This window comes from Haliotis rufescens, unplaced genomic scaffold (assembly GCF_023055435.1).
Source record: "Haliotis rufescens isolate VD_foot unplaced genomic scaffold, xgHalRufe1.0.p SCAF_31, whole genome shotgun sequence".
Taxonomy (NCBI): Eukaryota; Metazoa; Mollusca; class Gastropoda; order Lepetellida; family Haliotidae; genus Haliotis; species Haliotis rufescens.
In genome coordinates this window covers 1,385,337-1,398,024 of record NW_025964013.1, presented here as the reverse complement: position 1 = coordinate 1,398,024, position 12,688 = coordinate 1,385,337, and the positions used below count along the sequence as shown (strand labels likewise).

Sequence of the window (12,688 nt, the reverse complement as noted above, 5' to 3'; positions counted from 1 at the left end):
GAGAAGGAACGGGAAGTCTGGGGCCTCACACATTTCAATGTTTATGCTCCGGAAAACGGTTTTGTTTACAAACAACATTGATGCAGTACTAAAGCTGATATGTCTAAGATGTCGAGGAGAAAACAATCGAAGCCTCAACACATCTCAAGTAAGTGTATTTTGTGTTTATTTATGTCAACCACCGACTTAACCAGTTGGGCGTGAACTATTTTAGCATGCATGCACTCCATTACGCGTGCGCGCGTGACGTGATGGCAGCGTGACACATTCCAGGGATATATGCGTGACTTTGTGAATACCTCAGAGACTAATGACTGCATAAGTAAGCAGTTTTCTTGCCGCTGCATTTCTCTAAAACCTGTCTATTTTGAGCTCAGCGCGAATCGACTCACGTCGAGAGCACGTAGCATGTGCAAGCACGGCTCGCGAGCGGCTGGAAGTGCAAGGCACGTTATCTAGGCTAGCCTGTTCGGGCAGATTTCAGATCATGGCTCGATGCGTGCATTAAACGAAACGTGCTTTCGAGGTCGGGTCGTGGATTGCCGACAGACCTGAGAATTCTGCTCAGCCTGGTTGTATTGGCGACACATTGAGAGTTGACATCTCAGAGAGTAGACCGACTTGGAATTACCGCCTCTGTCGCTGGCTCACTGAGGACTACTGACTGTACAGTAAGTCTTGAAATCTGCCCCTCCCACTCTGTCAGCTGGCGCATTATGTACACACCGGTTTAGTACTGGGCTCTTATATTAATTGATATCAGTGAGGAGAAGCAATACTTTTAGTAAAAAATATTAGTGTAGTTTAGGTCTATCAAGGAAGGGAATTGCCTTAATCAAATTTGATTGATCAAATAAACCACTGGAACATTTATTAAATAGCAGAAGTAGAAATAATCAATATTGTGGTTGTGGATGAACTACTTAGCTGCCAAGTTGACATTATTTATTATAATAATTTGAATACCTGTTCACTGTTTGGGTACATGCACTCAGTTTGGGCTTCTATTGGTAAAACTTGAATAGGAATATCAGTGAAGAAAGTGTTATACTGTGTTTTACCAGACTGTTGATTATTCATATTGACAAATAATGATCAATATATGATGCAGCAGGCATTGAGCCAGTGAATATTAAATCAGGAATTTATTGAAATAGTATTACATCACAAGTTAATTTCATGAAAATTGCTTTTTGTGTTTTGTCTCTCAAACTGGTAGCATGACTTTCATTTGGTACATCATTGATCTTAGGTAGATTCACATGCTGTCTAAAAATAGATACAGCCTAAGTAAACGTGATATGCCTAAGGCAGTGTCTGGCAGGGTACATTTATTATTTGCACAAGAAAGACAATGAATGGGCAACTCCAGATCCCAATACCTTTAGACAAATGTAGCGGTCCAATGACCAAGCAGGCCCAGTTAGCTGTGTAATAAATACCCATGACATGCAATGCACATGAAAGCTTGGGGTTAATAGGTATATAACGTAACAATTGTTAAAGAAACAGGAAACAACATTGCTCGGTTGGTTGAACAGTAGGCTGTATTGTTCTGTAGGCCCGATACAGTGAGTTGGGAACTGCATGAAGTTACATGTTTTGAAATTTCAAAAAGAAAATATGGTCATTATTGAATATTACCTACTTGAGTCTGTGATTTTTCACCGCAGAGCAACTGGTTATGTTTTCTGAAAAATGCCTAAATTCATTAAGTATTATTGGTAATTTAAAAAATGAGTCGAGATTGTTGCTAGAGTTTTGGATCAGTAGGCTGAATCTGCCACCTGTTGAATAAGAACAGGTTTCTGTTGAATGTCTAAGGCCTCGTAATTCGCTGTGCAGAGGTGCGTCCCTATGGCATACCAGCAGCCTATAATTGTGGGTTCGAATCCTCCTTCATCCCGATTATGTTTCTAGGTTTGTCAGCACCGTACCCAGGATGATGAGTTTCACCGAAGTGGTAAACGTCTGAGACCTTCATCACTTCGGGCTTTCTTCCCACATTAAGCTGACACCGTGATATAACTGGATTACTGTTTAAAGCAGTGTTAAACCAAACTTGCTCACAACTTGGGATAAATTAGCATTAAACATAATTTCCCTTTTAATACATAATCTTTCTAAAACAGGATTTGAAACTGCAGTTATGTTTAAATTCCTTGAGTTTATCTAAAGGTATTGCAACTTGTTGAAGGGTGTTCATTCAAGGGATATGATGTTGATGTCATTTCAACTAAACATTGATGAAGATATTTAAACAATTTTGATGACATGTAATAAGTTGATGAGATAACTCAACACCTTTGAGTACTTGTATGGAATACTGTTCTTGATTTCCTCCCCAGTGTAGGATTTTACCATGACTTACAAGAGTGGGGTTCTCCACATTTGTGTGTCGCGTAAACTCCTGCCAGTGTTTTGTGTCTCGGCTATTTCTGACTCTTTGGCTGTTAATACTCACCTGGTAACAATTAGGGAGCATGTCAAAAGTTTATTATTATATTAAAGGCTTAGTTTCTTAAATTCTTAGACATACTTCCGTCGATGTGGTTGAAGAAACAAACAGAAATTATGGTACTGTTTCACAAAGCTGATTTTCATCTGACAATATGGATATCAATGCATTTAACCATTGTTAACTTCTTTGCTAACTGAATTCAATCTCTAATATAAGACTTAAATATGTAGAAATAAAAGTTGCTAATTGTTTAGCATGTTAAGTTTACATTTCAAGTTGAAGCATATACAATCTTAGTCACTGCAAAAGAATGCCAAACTTGTTTACATTGGGGGAAATTTAAAAAAAAAAGTTAAGTAGAAAAACATTTGACGCTCTCATAAACCCTCATTACTGAAGTTTCAGTTATATGCTTGATGTATGGGGTGATCACAGGTTGCCTCCCTGGTTTGATAAAAGAATGTCATACTGATAATTTATTGGGATGTGTTTCATAAATTCTTATACTACTCAAAAGAAGTTAAGGACCACCTAATTGCCATAACAGATTAACTATAGTGATATGAAAGAATCAGGTGGTACTTATTTTCATTTGGAAAGTATATAATGTAATTGGTCGCTGACAGGGTTTCAGATTGGTTCATTCTCTTTGACATTTTCATCCAAGACCTACTTAATATTTTGTACAAGTTTTGTAAATGTGATGATATAGAAGCATCATGAAATGCCCTAATGCAATTTGTCCCTTGCAAAATCACTGCTGACTATACTATTGTGAAATAATTTAGTGCTTTTGAAAAGTGTAACTATTAAGGGATCTAGTTTATTTCTTAGACAAGAACTGTAATGTGGTGAAACGACTCGAGTGTGTGTGTGTGTGTGTGTGTCTAATGCCTATTTTCAGGATGTGAGGATGGTTGATACTGAGAGAAGAACTAAGTAGCTGACGAGGGCCCGTGTTCTGTAGTGAAGCTGTGTTCCTGTCATTCCTAAATGTAACAGCCAATTGAAAAATATTTTGAAGGAAAGGGGCCGACCATTTGGGGGAGGGCGAGGGGCTAGGAGTTTACCCAAAATATTTATTCTTCATATTGTTGGGGGGGGGGGGGGGGGGGGGGATAAAATTGTCTGCCACAGAAATTACATTGTTACTATGTGTTCTAAAAATGAAAAAAATAAATTATTCATAGTTTTAATTGAAATATATATTTGGTTTTGATCCTAAAACCAAGCGGTTGTTTAGTGTTAATTTTTCACATGGGGTAACCATGGTAACTGAGTGGTTAAATCATTGGTATGTGAAGTCCATGAAAGCAGTGTAGAACCAAACTCACTCTCAGGAAGTGAAGACATGACAGGTACTGATCACAATGCTTTCATGGAGAATGCCTTTCGGTTGCCTAGAACCTGTACTTTAACTTGTCATGTGACTCTCACGAGATGTCTTTTTCCTCAGCTTCATTCATCCTCATTCCGGTGAAGGTGGTTGGGTAGGGTAGCAGTTACTGGTTTTCTTGTCACACCCATGACCTGGATTCAGTTCCCCCAATGGGTGCAATGTGTGTTGTTTAACGCCACACTCAGCAATATTCCAGCAATATGACGGCAGTCTGTAAATAACCGAGTCTTGACCAGACAATACAGTGATTACCATCATGAGCATCGATCCACGCAATTGGGATCCGAAGACATGCATCAACCAAGTTAGAGAGGGTCACCACTGATCCCGTTAGTCACCTCTTACGACAAGCATAGTCACCTTTTTACGGCAAGCATGGGTGTCTGAAGACCTATTCTAACCTGGATCTTCATGGGTACGAAACCTATTACCTGTGTCCACTGTTACGTGATGTTGCTCAAGTAGAGAGCACCAAGGTGTAAAACTCCATTCACTCACTCACTCCACTCCACTCCACTCCACTCGTGTTTTGAACTGCCTCCGTGGTCTAGTGGTAGAGCGTCCGCCCGGAGAGCGGAAGGTCCGGGGTTCGATCCCCAACCGCGTCATACCAAAAGACGTTAAAAGATGATACTTGTTGTTACCCTGTCTGGCGCTCGGCATTAAGGGGCTAAAACAAGGACTGGTCGGCTCGGAGTCAGTATACTGTGTCTGAGTGGGGTATTCATGTTAAACTGCGTCATGGTATCTCAGTGATCTAGCACTATAAATCGGCATCAGTCCGGACTAGTATAAGCAGCCACACAAACACACACACGTACATGCACGTCGCTATATAAGTGCAATAATCTTGGACGCGACGTTAAACCCCATTTCACCTCACCTCACCTTGTTTTGAGCACGTCATCGATCCCATTTGCATGGTACGATGCTCATGATATCAATCACTGGATTGTCTGGTCCAGACTCGATTATTTACAGACCACCGTCATATAGCTGGAATATTGCTGAGTGCGGTGTAAAACAACAAACCAACCAACCAACCTTGTTTGGAATGATCTAGTAGTTATTATTGGTCAGTGATGTCAAACTGTTCATGTTTTGACTTTATTAGGTTACGTAAACTTCCATTTTCTGGTGTCCCTCAGCTGTGATGTTGCTGGAATATTGCTAAAAGGGGCATAAACATACTCACTCACTCACCACTTAAACTTTGTGTATTGGGGTGACCTAGTGATTGAAGTGAACACCCATCACGCCGAGCTCCGAGCCCAAGATTTTGCTCTCATAGATACAATTCGTGAAGCCCGTTTCTGGTTCCCCCAGCCATGATATTGCTTGAATTGCTAAAAGCGGCATAAAACTCTACTCCTCCCAAGTGGAAAGTGTCATGATTTTGGATCAATGGTTGATTGATGGTAGCAGCTACTGAATCGCACAAACCAAATAAAGTGAGCTGAGTTGGACCAAAATATGCTTCATCTATCATCATAAGGCAATCATAGACCCTTGGTCTATATCAGATTGATCAACATTTTACAGCTGATGTCAGACACAACACTGTTGCAGATATTCAATATTTCCATTCATCATTACACACCTATGTCAAGAGTTTGATAGCATTGAATACTGACCTCCTGAAATGCAACAGTATAAAAACCCTATGTGACATTCACATGATAAATGGTGGTTTATTTTCAACTTGTTGACTGATACGGAGACATGGCAGTTTTAGCTTCTGCTGTCAACCTGGTCAGTGTGGGTATCAGTTTCAATTTAACCAGGAATGGAAAGTATGATTACGTTATGTTTTTAGTTGTTTGATGGCCCATTCATTCCAAGGCGTGTCAAGTGGAATTTGTACGTCATCTCATTGTACTGATTTACAAATATAAATATACAGGGGGCAGAGCTACAGATCAGCTGCATACTTGCGTAAAATACTACCCCCCCCCCTTATTCAAAACCCAATTACTTTCAATTAACATGCATACAGAAACGCATACATTAAATGAATAAAAATAGCATCGTAAATAACCAATGAAGCTTTTGTCGGCATGTGTACCAATGGGGCTAATTTCCAAAACATGTTTTACAAGCTAATTTACTCCGAGTCAAGCCTAAATATTTAGAACAGTTTAATTTCATTTTTAAAAAAAAATCTTTAAATGTTCACCAACTTTGGGAAAAGACCAATAGAATGATGAATAGATGAGTGAAAAAATATTGGTTACCCAATCAAAAATGTAATAGCCTAAGTCAAAAAGAAACCCTAGAGTAAAAACTCAATTGCTCAAACAGTTATCTGCAATATTCCAGCTATATGATGGTGGACTGTAAATAATAGAGTCTGGACCAGACAATCCAGTGATTGATATCATGAGAATCGATCCAAGCAATTGGGATCGATGGTGTGCATCAGCCAAGTCAGCGAACCTGACCACCCGATGCCGTTAGTTGCCTTTTATGACCTATACATGAAACAGTATCCGTTCAGAACATGTGACTTTAGCCTCTCGTCAAGAGACTCGACAGAATGTTTCATCACTCCAAAGGACAGATAGAGAAATGTTCTGATCTGTCTGATCTCGGCCTTCATCAAAAAGTGCTGATAATGATTAATATTCCTTCATTCTTATTCCGTAAGATCCATGTTCCTGCCCAGCATTCAGTTCATTCCACTTGCATTTGATAACACTGTACGCTGGATCCCGTGGAGGATCAGCGTTAAACACTGTTAGTCTGAAGCCTGAGTCTAGTAACACTTCTGTTAGTCTAGCATGTCTTGGAAGCTTAGCTTATAATCTATATCTGTATTCGAAGTTCAGCTTGAAAATCCAGGGGTCCTTGTCATAACCCTGTTTAAGTTGAAGATTTGGGGGTCCTTGGAGTCACATGCCGTAATATGTTTGAGGACCCCGGCCCCTTTGATTTGGAACACTGCATGGGTCACGCTGACTCAATGCCAAAATAGAGGCTCAGAATAGTAGACTCAGAAGTATTTGGCACAGATTGAGCTTGCTCCCTAAACTCCCTATCATCTCCCCTAGCAACATCCCTAGCAATGCCCCTAGTAACATCCCTAGCAACACACTGAACCCAGGAAATGGTTCTTCATCATAAAGTAGAAAAAAGGAAGAGAAATCGGCTGTAAGGTTTCATACTGCTGCAGTACTTTCTTTCTTTGTTGTATGCCACTCTCTCAGCAATATTCCAGCTATATGACGGCCGTCTGTAAATAATCAAGTCTGGACCAGACAATCCAGTGAATGACATCATGAGCATTGATCCATGCAATTGGGATCCATCAACCAAGTCAGGGAGCCTAACCACCCGATCCCATTAGTCACCTCTTAAGACAAGTAAAGTCGCTTTTTACGGCAAGTATGGGTTGCTGTGCTCGGTACTGTTGGATGATGGTACAACTTAGAATTGCAATGAATATCACAGCCGTGCTTTTAACTTCACTAGTAAGTTATCCCCACGAGACCACCACAAGGCATCACTTATCTTGTGTAGTAAGTTACATCTACACTGTCAACCATATGATTAGCTTGTTGATTGCTGAAACCAGCCTACATTGATGACCAAGGTGAAACAGGCAGTAACAGTGTTTGGCTAGTGTTGAATGAGGTACATCTAACATCGCTGGAAGTGGAGAAATGCCTGCCCTAAGTCAACATGACGCTGCAGGCACTTGGTACATCGCAAGTGGTCGCACACAGGAATGGCAGCCAGTCCACACAGACTCTAGAAAACAATTTACAGTAAAAATCAATAGATTGCCCGAATCTGGGGCTGGTGCCTTCACTGCCGTCGTCGCTCGTTTCATGAATGCTCATGCATTCTTAGACCCGCAGACATTCTTAGCACCCAAGTAATGCACTTCTCAGTCCGAGCTGTGTCCTCCATTGCTCAGTCAGCAGGGACGATGGCGGCCCCGTTAATAATAATTCTGCTATCAATAGATATGCCTTGATTAATAGATGAATTTACTAGGTAATAAAGCATGGCTCCCATCAGTGTACTTGTAACATTAACAGACTTGTATGTGATTATATCACATGAAGGTTGTGACGTTAGGGCTAAAATACTGTCAGCCTGGTTGTAATTTTTAACTTGCTAGCACATGAAGGGTTATATTAATTTTGAATGACTTACTTGGACAAAATGATTTCGTTGGCATATGTACAGCTGAAAATGAATTCTTCAGATTTACATGCATTATGTCCGGCTATTTTATACTATTGTATTGCAGAAGTAATTGAGAAGTTTCCAACTGAGAGGTGAAGTGGAGGTTAAACATGGTGGGTTGCAGAGGGTGGTCGTGTAGGTGAGGTTTATTACGAAATAGGGGGTTAAACAGAGGGTGGTCGTGTAGGTGAGGTTTATTACGAAATAGGGGTTGCAGAGGGTGGTTATGTAGGTGAAGTTTATTACGAAATAGGGGTTGCAGAGGGTGGTTATGTAGGTGAAGTTTATTATGAAATAGGGGGTTAAACAGAGGGTGGTCGTGTAGGTGAGGTTTATTACGAAATAGGGGGTTGCAGAGGGTGGTCGTGTAGGTGAGGTTTATTACGAAATAGGGGGTTGCAGAGGGTGGTTATGTAGGTGAGGTTTATTACGAAATAGGGGTTGCAGAGGGTGGTTATGTAGGTGAAGTTTATTATGAAATAGGGGGTTAAACAGAGGGTGGTCGTGTAGGTGAGGTTTATTACGAAATAGGGGGTTGCAGAGGGTGGTCGTGTAGGTGAGGTTTATTACGAAATAGGGGGTTGCAGAGGGTGGTCGTGTAGGTGAGGTTTATTACAAAATAGGGGGTTGCAGAGGGTTGTCGTGTAGGTGAGGTTTATTATGAAATAGGGGGTTAAACAGAGGGTTGTTGTGTAGGTGAGGTTTATTACAAAATAGGGGGTTGCAGAGGGTGGTCGTGTAGGTGAGGTTTATTACGAAATAGGGGGTTGCAGAGGGTTGTCATGTAGGTGAGGTTTATTATGAAATAGGGGGTTAAACAGAAGGTGGTCGTGTAGGTGAGATGAATTATGAAATAGGGGGTTAAACAGAGGGTGGTTATGTAGGTGAGGTTTATTATGAAATAGGGGGTTGAAGAGAGGGTGGTTATGAAAGTGGGGTTTATTGTGAAATAAATGATGAATGTGTGTAAAACACTGCAGGGAGAATAAACCATGAGGCGGATGAACAACAACCACGAGTCCGTTATTCCTTATCTGAGACATCAACGTCATGTACCATGTGTACTGCCTCTTTAAGGATGTTGATAAGATGTACAAGCTTTAAAAATATTTACCAAAATTTAAATATTGATGACTCTCTGAATAGAATCCAACCTCGGAAATGTCGGACAAGTCCATTTTACAAACAGATGGTTTAAGTTTGGTATTTCCCGCATATTCTCACAATCCACATGTTGATCATCTGTACCCTTTCTCCTAATACTGATTATCATAAATCTCCCACTTTTGGATGCGATCGTTCGGCTACTGCGTTTATCTGCCCAGCAACATCTATGGGGACTAACATTCTAGACACTTCCCTCTAAAAAATAACATCATCTAATATATGGTGTCAAGTTGCGAGGGCATATTCAAATCTGCAGAATGATGTGATGATGGAACAATGTTTTCTTGTGAAATATGCCACGCTTCGTATTTCATTGTTCTTTACGATTTATCGCATAGCTCTCTTATGTTATGAAATATATTATGAAATAAGGGGTTAAGGGGTGTCATGAGACACTTCTCAAGGTGTACTTACATCTCATTACAGTTTCCACTTTCTACAACCAAATGTGTTCATGATAAGCAAGGTTATGTACGTGTTACTTTCTCAGCCTGTTCTTTCATCAGTTTGAGGGCATGTTGTGATACACTTGCAGTGATTGTGCTACGCCTCTGATGCATCTGCTGTTAATTTCGTGCATTGATCCGCAGAAATACTATCAGATCAATCACTCTGATTTGTGTCTGGTGAGATAATGAACGTTTCAGTCAACTTGAACCGAAGTCACATTGTTGTGAACGTTGCGACGGCTGTACGCGTGACAATAATGGCGTGACAAGATTAAGGCATAACTCCACAACAGTCTAGAGCAGGCTGACCATGAGCGATTCATCAGGTTGCCACTTGTTGCTTCAGGAGAGGGGAAGCAGTAATGAAAAGACTTGCTGGTTTATTGATCAGGTATATCTACAGACACCATGGTGGGGGAGGGCTGGGGTTGTGGCATCCTTCATACATAACTAAATGTGCTCCATCCAGTGTTAATCTATAGTTATACCAAGCGGTATTAGATTTGCAATTAATTCTTTATTCTATAGCGGTTCAGTTTGAAAAAAGGAACTTGGTAGCTAACAAATTTGGCCAGTGCAGAATAAAAATGGCGTTACAAAGTCAAGTTTCGCTTTGACTTATCTTGATTACTTTTTCAGTACTAATTTTCATAACCTTACATGTTTGTTAGTTTGATAATATGAGAAATTGACGTATTTGTCACACTTGAATATTTCAGCAAAAATTTGCATTTGTTATGCTGGGTAAACATAGAATAATTAAGAGGAACAAAAAAATGTCCTGATTGTTGGTGTGAGATTATTGAAAACAGTTTCGTATGTACAAGGCCCAAATGATTGGGTTAGCTGTAAGAAAGCAGTGCATTTGATAGGTTGTATAGCATTAAGACCGTCTATTATGTCAACACCACCGGTGTATAAAAAGATCTCAATGTGTGCGCTAGAGAAGTCCAAGCTTCCTCTGAACGATGTTGACTTGCGTCTACATAGAATGTCTCCAACGAGGACAGTGCGCGTCCATCCGCTCACACGCCCCACTAGCAATTTGTCCTTCTCCCCGACATGTACGAGCATTTGCGATCACACACAAACCAAACATTAGGGTTAAACAACACGGCATGTTTGAACATTGCATTCCTTCCCTTGTCTCGCGGCCTCCATGTCGTCGCTCAGACCCTGATGTGCGGTGTTGGTATGCCACTGGACTCAACTCAAAATACTTCACTGTGTTGTCTCGGCCATTACACAGCTTGAGGTATATTTCAGGTGTGACACTGTCCTTACCTCTATTGTAATGGAATTTCCTACCTTCAAGTGTGTGGTTGTGCTCAGGTAAGAACATTGTATAACTTTGTTATCACATCCCACCAAACAGGGAATATGGAAATCGTATTGACCGGGGAGAAAATTTTATACAAATTCCACTCATTACGATATTTGCGGTGTTGGAAGTGATGGTTTCGACATGTGTAAAACCCAGCGGTGGGAATGTTTGTGTTCATCAAGATTAAGAGGAATTTGTATTGGGACTTTTTGATTGATTGCAATCTGTCGTTGTTTGAATATCATCATTCCCCTCCCCTCCCCGGAAGCCCCGGGTTGCTCCAAGTTGACTGGTGGTGACTTAATGAGGACATGTACTGGTGATCAACGGGGACGGGATGTCATTAAACGTCAGATAATGCTATGACACTTCTTGTGAAACAAGTCATGGCTGTGCATTTTCCAAGGAGGTAGATGATGGTTGTGTTTGTCCTCGGCAGGATATGGTTTCAAGTTTGAAAAAAATTGCTCAGGATTAGAACAATTGTTTGGTATTTGTCATCACTTGTAAAATGGAATTTGATGATGAACAGTCTGAAGTACTTACATGTGAATCTTCATGATATTGCATCTTAGAAAAACTATTTCTTTATGACATTATGTTGCAATTACAACAGAACTGTCTCAATGTGATCAGGGTTTCAGATCAGTTCATTTTCTAGGACATTTACTGATTGTTAGTCAAAATGTCCCATTATTTTTTAAAATTTTGATGACGGTATAGAAGAATGTAGTATGTAAATTGGCTATGATAATAAAATGTGCCTAATGATGTTGGTCTCGGGCAGAATCACTGGTGCTACATTCTGAGGTAGGTATTCTGAACTGCTTGATTAGACTGTTGACTGAATTCTGTACCAGCCTTGTCTCAGTACTTATACAAACAGTGAAACCCTGTTAGTCAGGACCCTGTTGGTCTGGACACCATTAGTCAGGACCCTGCTTGTCAGGACCTTGATAATCAGGACATTGTTAGTCTGGGCACTGCGGACTCTGTTAGTCAGGACCCTGTTGGTCTGGACACCATTAGTCAGGACCCTGCTTGTCAGGACCTTGATAATCAGGACATTGTTAGTCTGGGCACTGCGGACGCTGTTAGTCAGGACACTGTTAGTCTGGACAATGTTAGCCTGGATAATGTTAGTCTGGACCCTGTAAGTTAGGACCCTGTCAGTTTTGACACTGTTAGTTTGGTCACTGTTACTCAGGACACTGTTAATCAGGACACTGTCTGGACCCTGTTAGTCAGGACACTGGACCCTGTTAGTATGGACACTGTTAGTCAGGACCCTGTTAGTTTGGACCCTGTTAGTTTGGACACAGTTAATTTGGACTCTGTTAGTCAGGACCCTGTCAGTCAGGACCCAGTTAGTCAGGACCAAGTTAGTTTGGACACTGTTAGTCAGGACACTGTTAGTCAGGACCCTGTTAGTCTGGACCCTGTTAGTCTGGACCCTGTTAGTCAGGACACTGTTAGTCAGGACACTGTTAAACAACACACTGTTAGTCAGGACACTGTTTGTCTGGACCCTGTTAGTTTGGACACTGTTAGTCAGGACACTGTTAAACAACACACTGTTAGTCAGGACACTGTTTGTCTGGACCCTGTTAGTTAGGACACTGTTAAACAACACACTGTTAGTCAGGACACTGTTTGTCTGGACCCTGTTAGTTTGGACACTGTTAGTCAGGACA

The 12,688-nt window shown here is 40.8% G+C and overlaps 1 protein-coding gene across 2 annotated transcripts in view; it reads left to right on the top strand.

Moving 5' to 3' along the window:
* The first annotated feature begins 9 nt into the window (after positions 1–9).
* The window catches only part of LOC124136795, a 32,819-nt gene continuing 20,140 nt past the window's right edge, over positions 10–12,688 (top strand). For both annotated transcript variants that reach the window (XM_046502830.2, XM_046502829.2), the window contains exon 1: positions 10–148. In XM_046502830.2, coding sequence (XP_046358786.2) covers positions 100–148 — 49 coding nt within the window. In that variant the 5' untranslated portion in view covers positions 10–99. The remainder of the gene's footprint in view (positions 149–12,688) is intronic.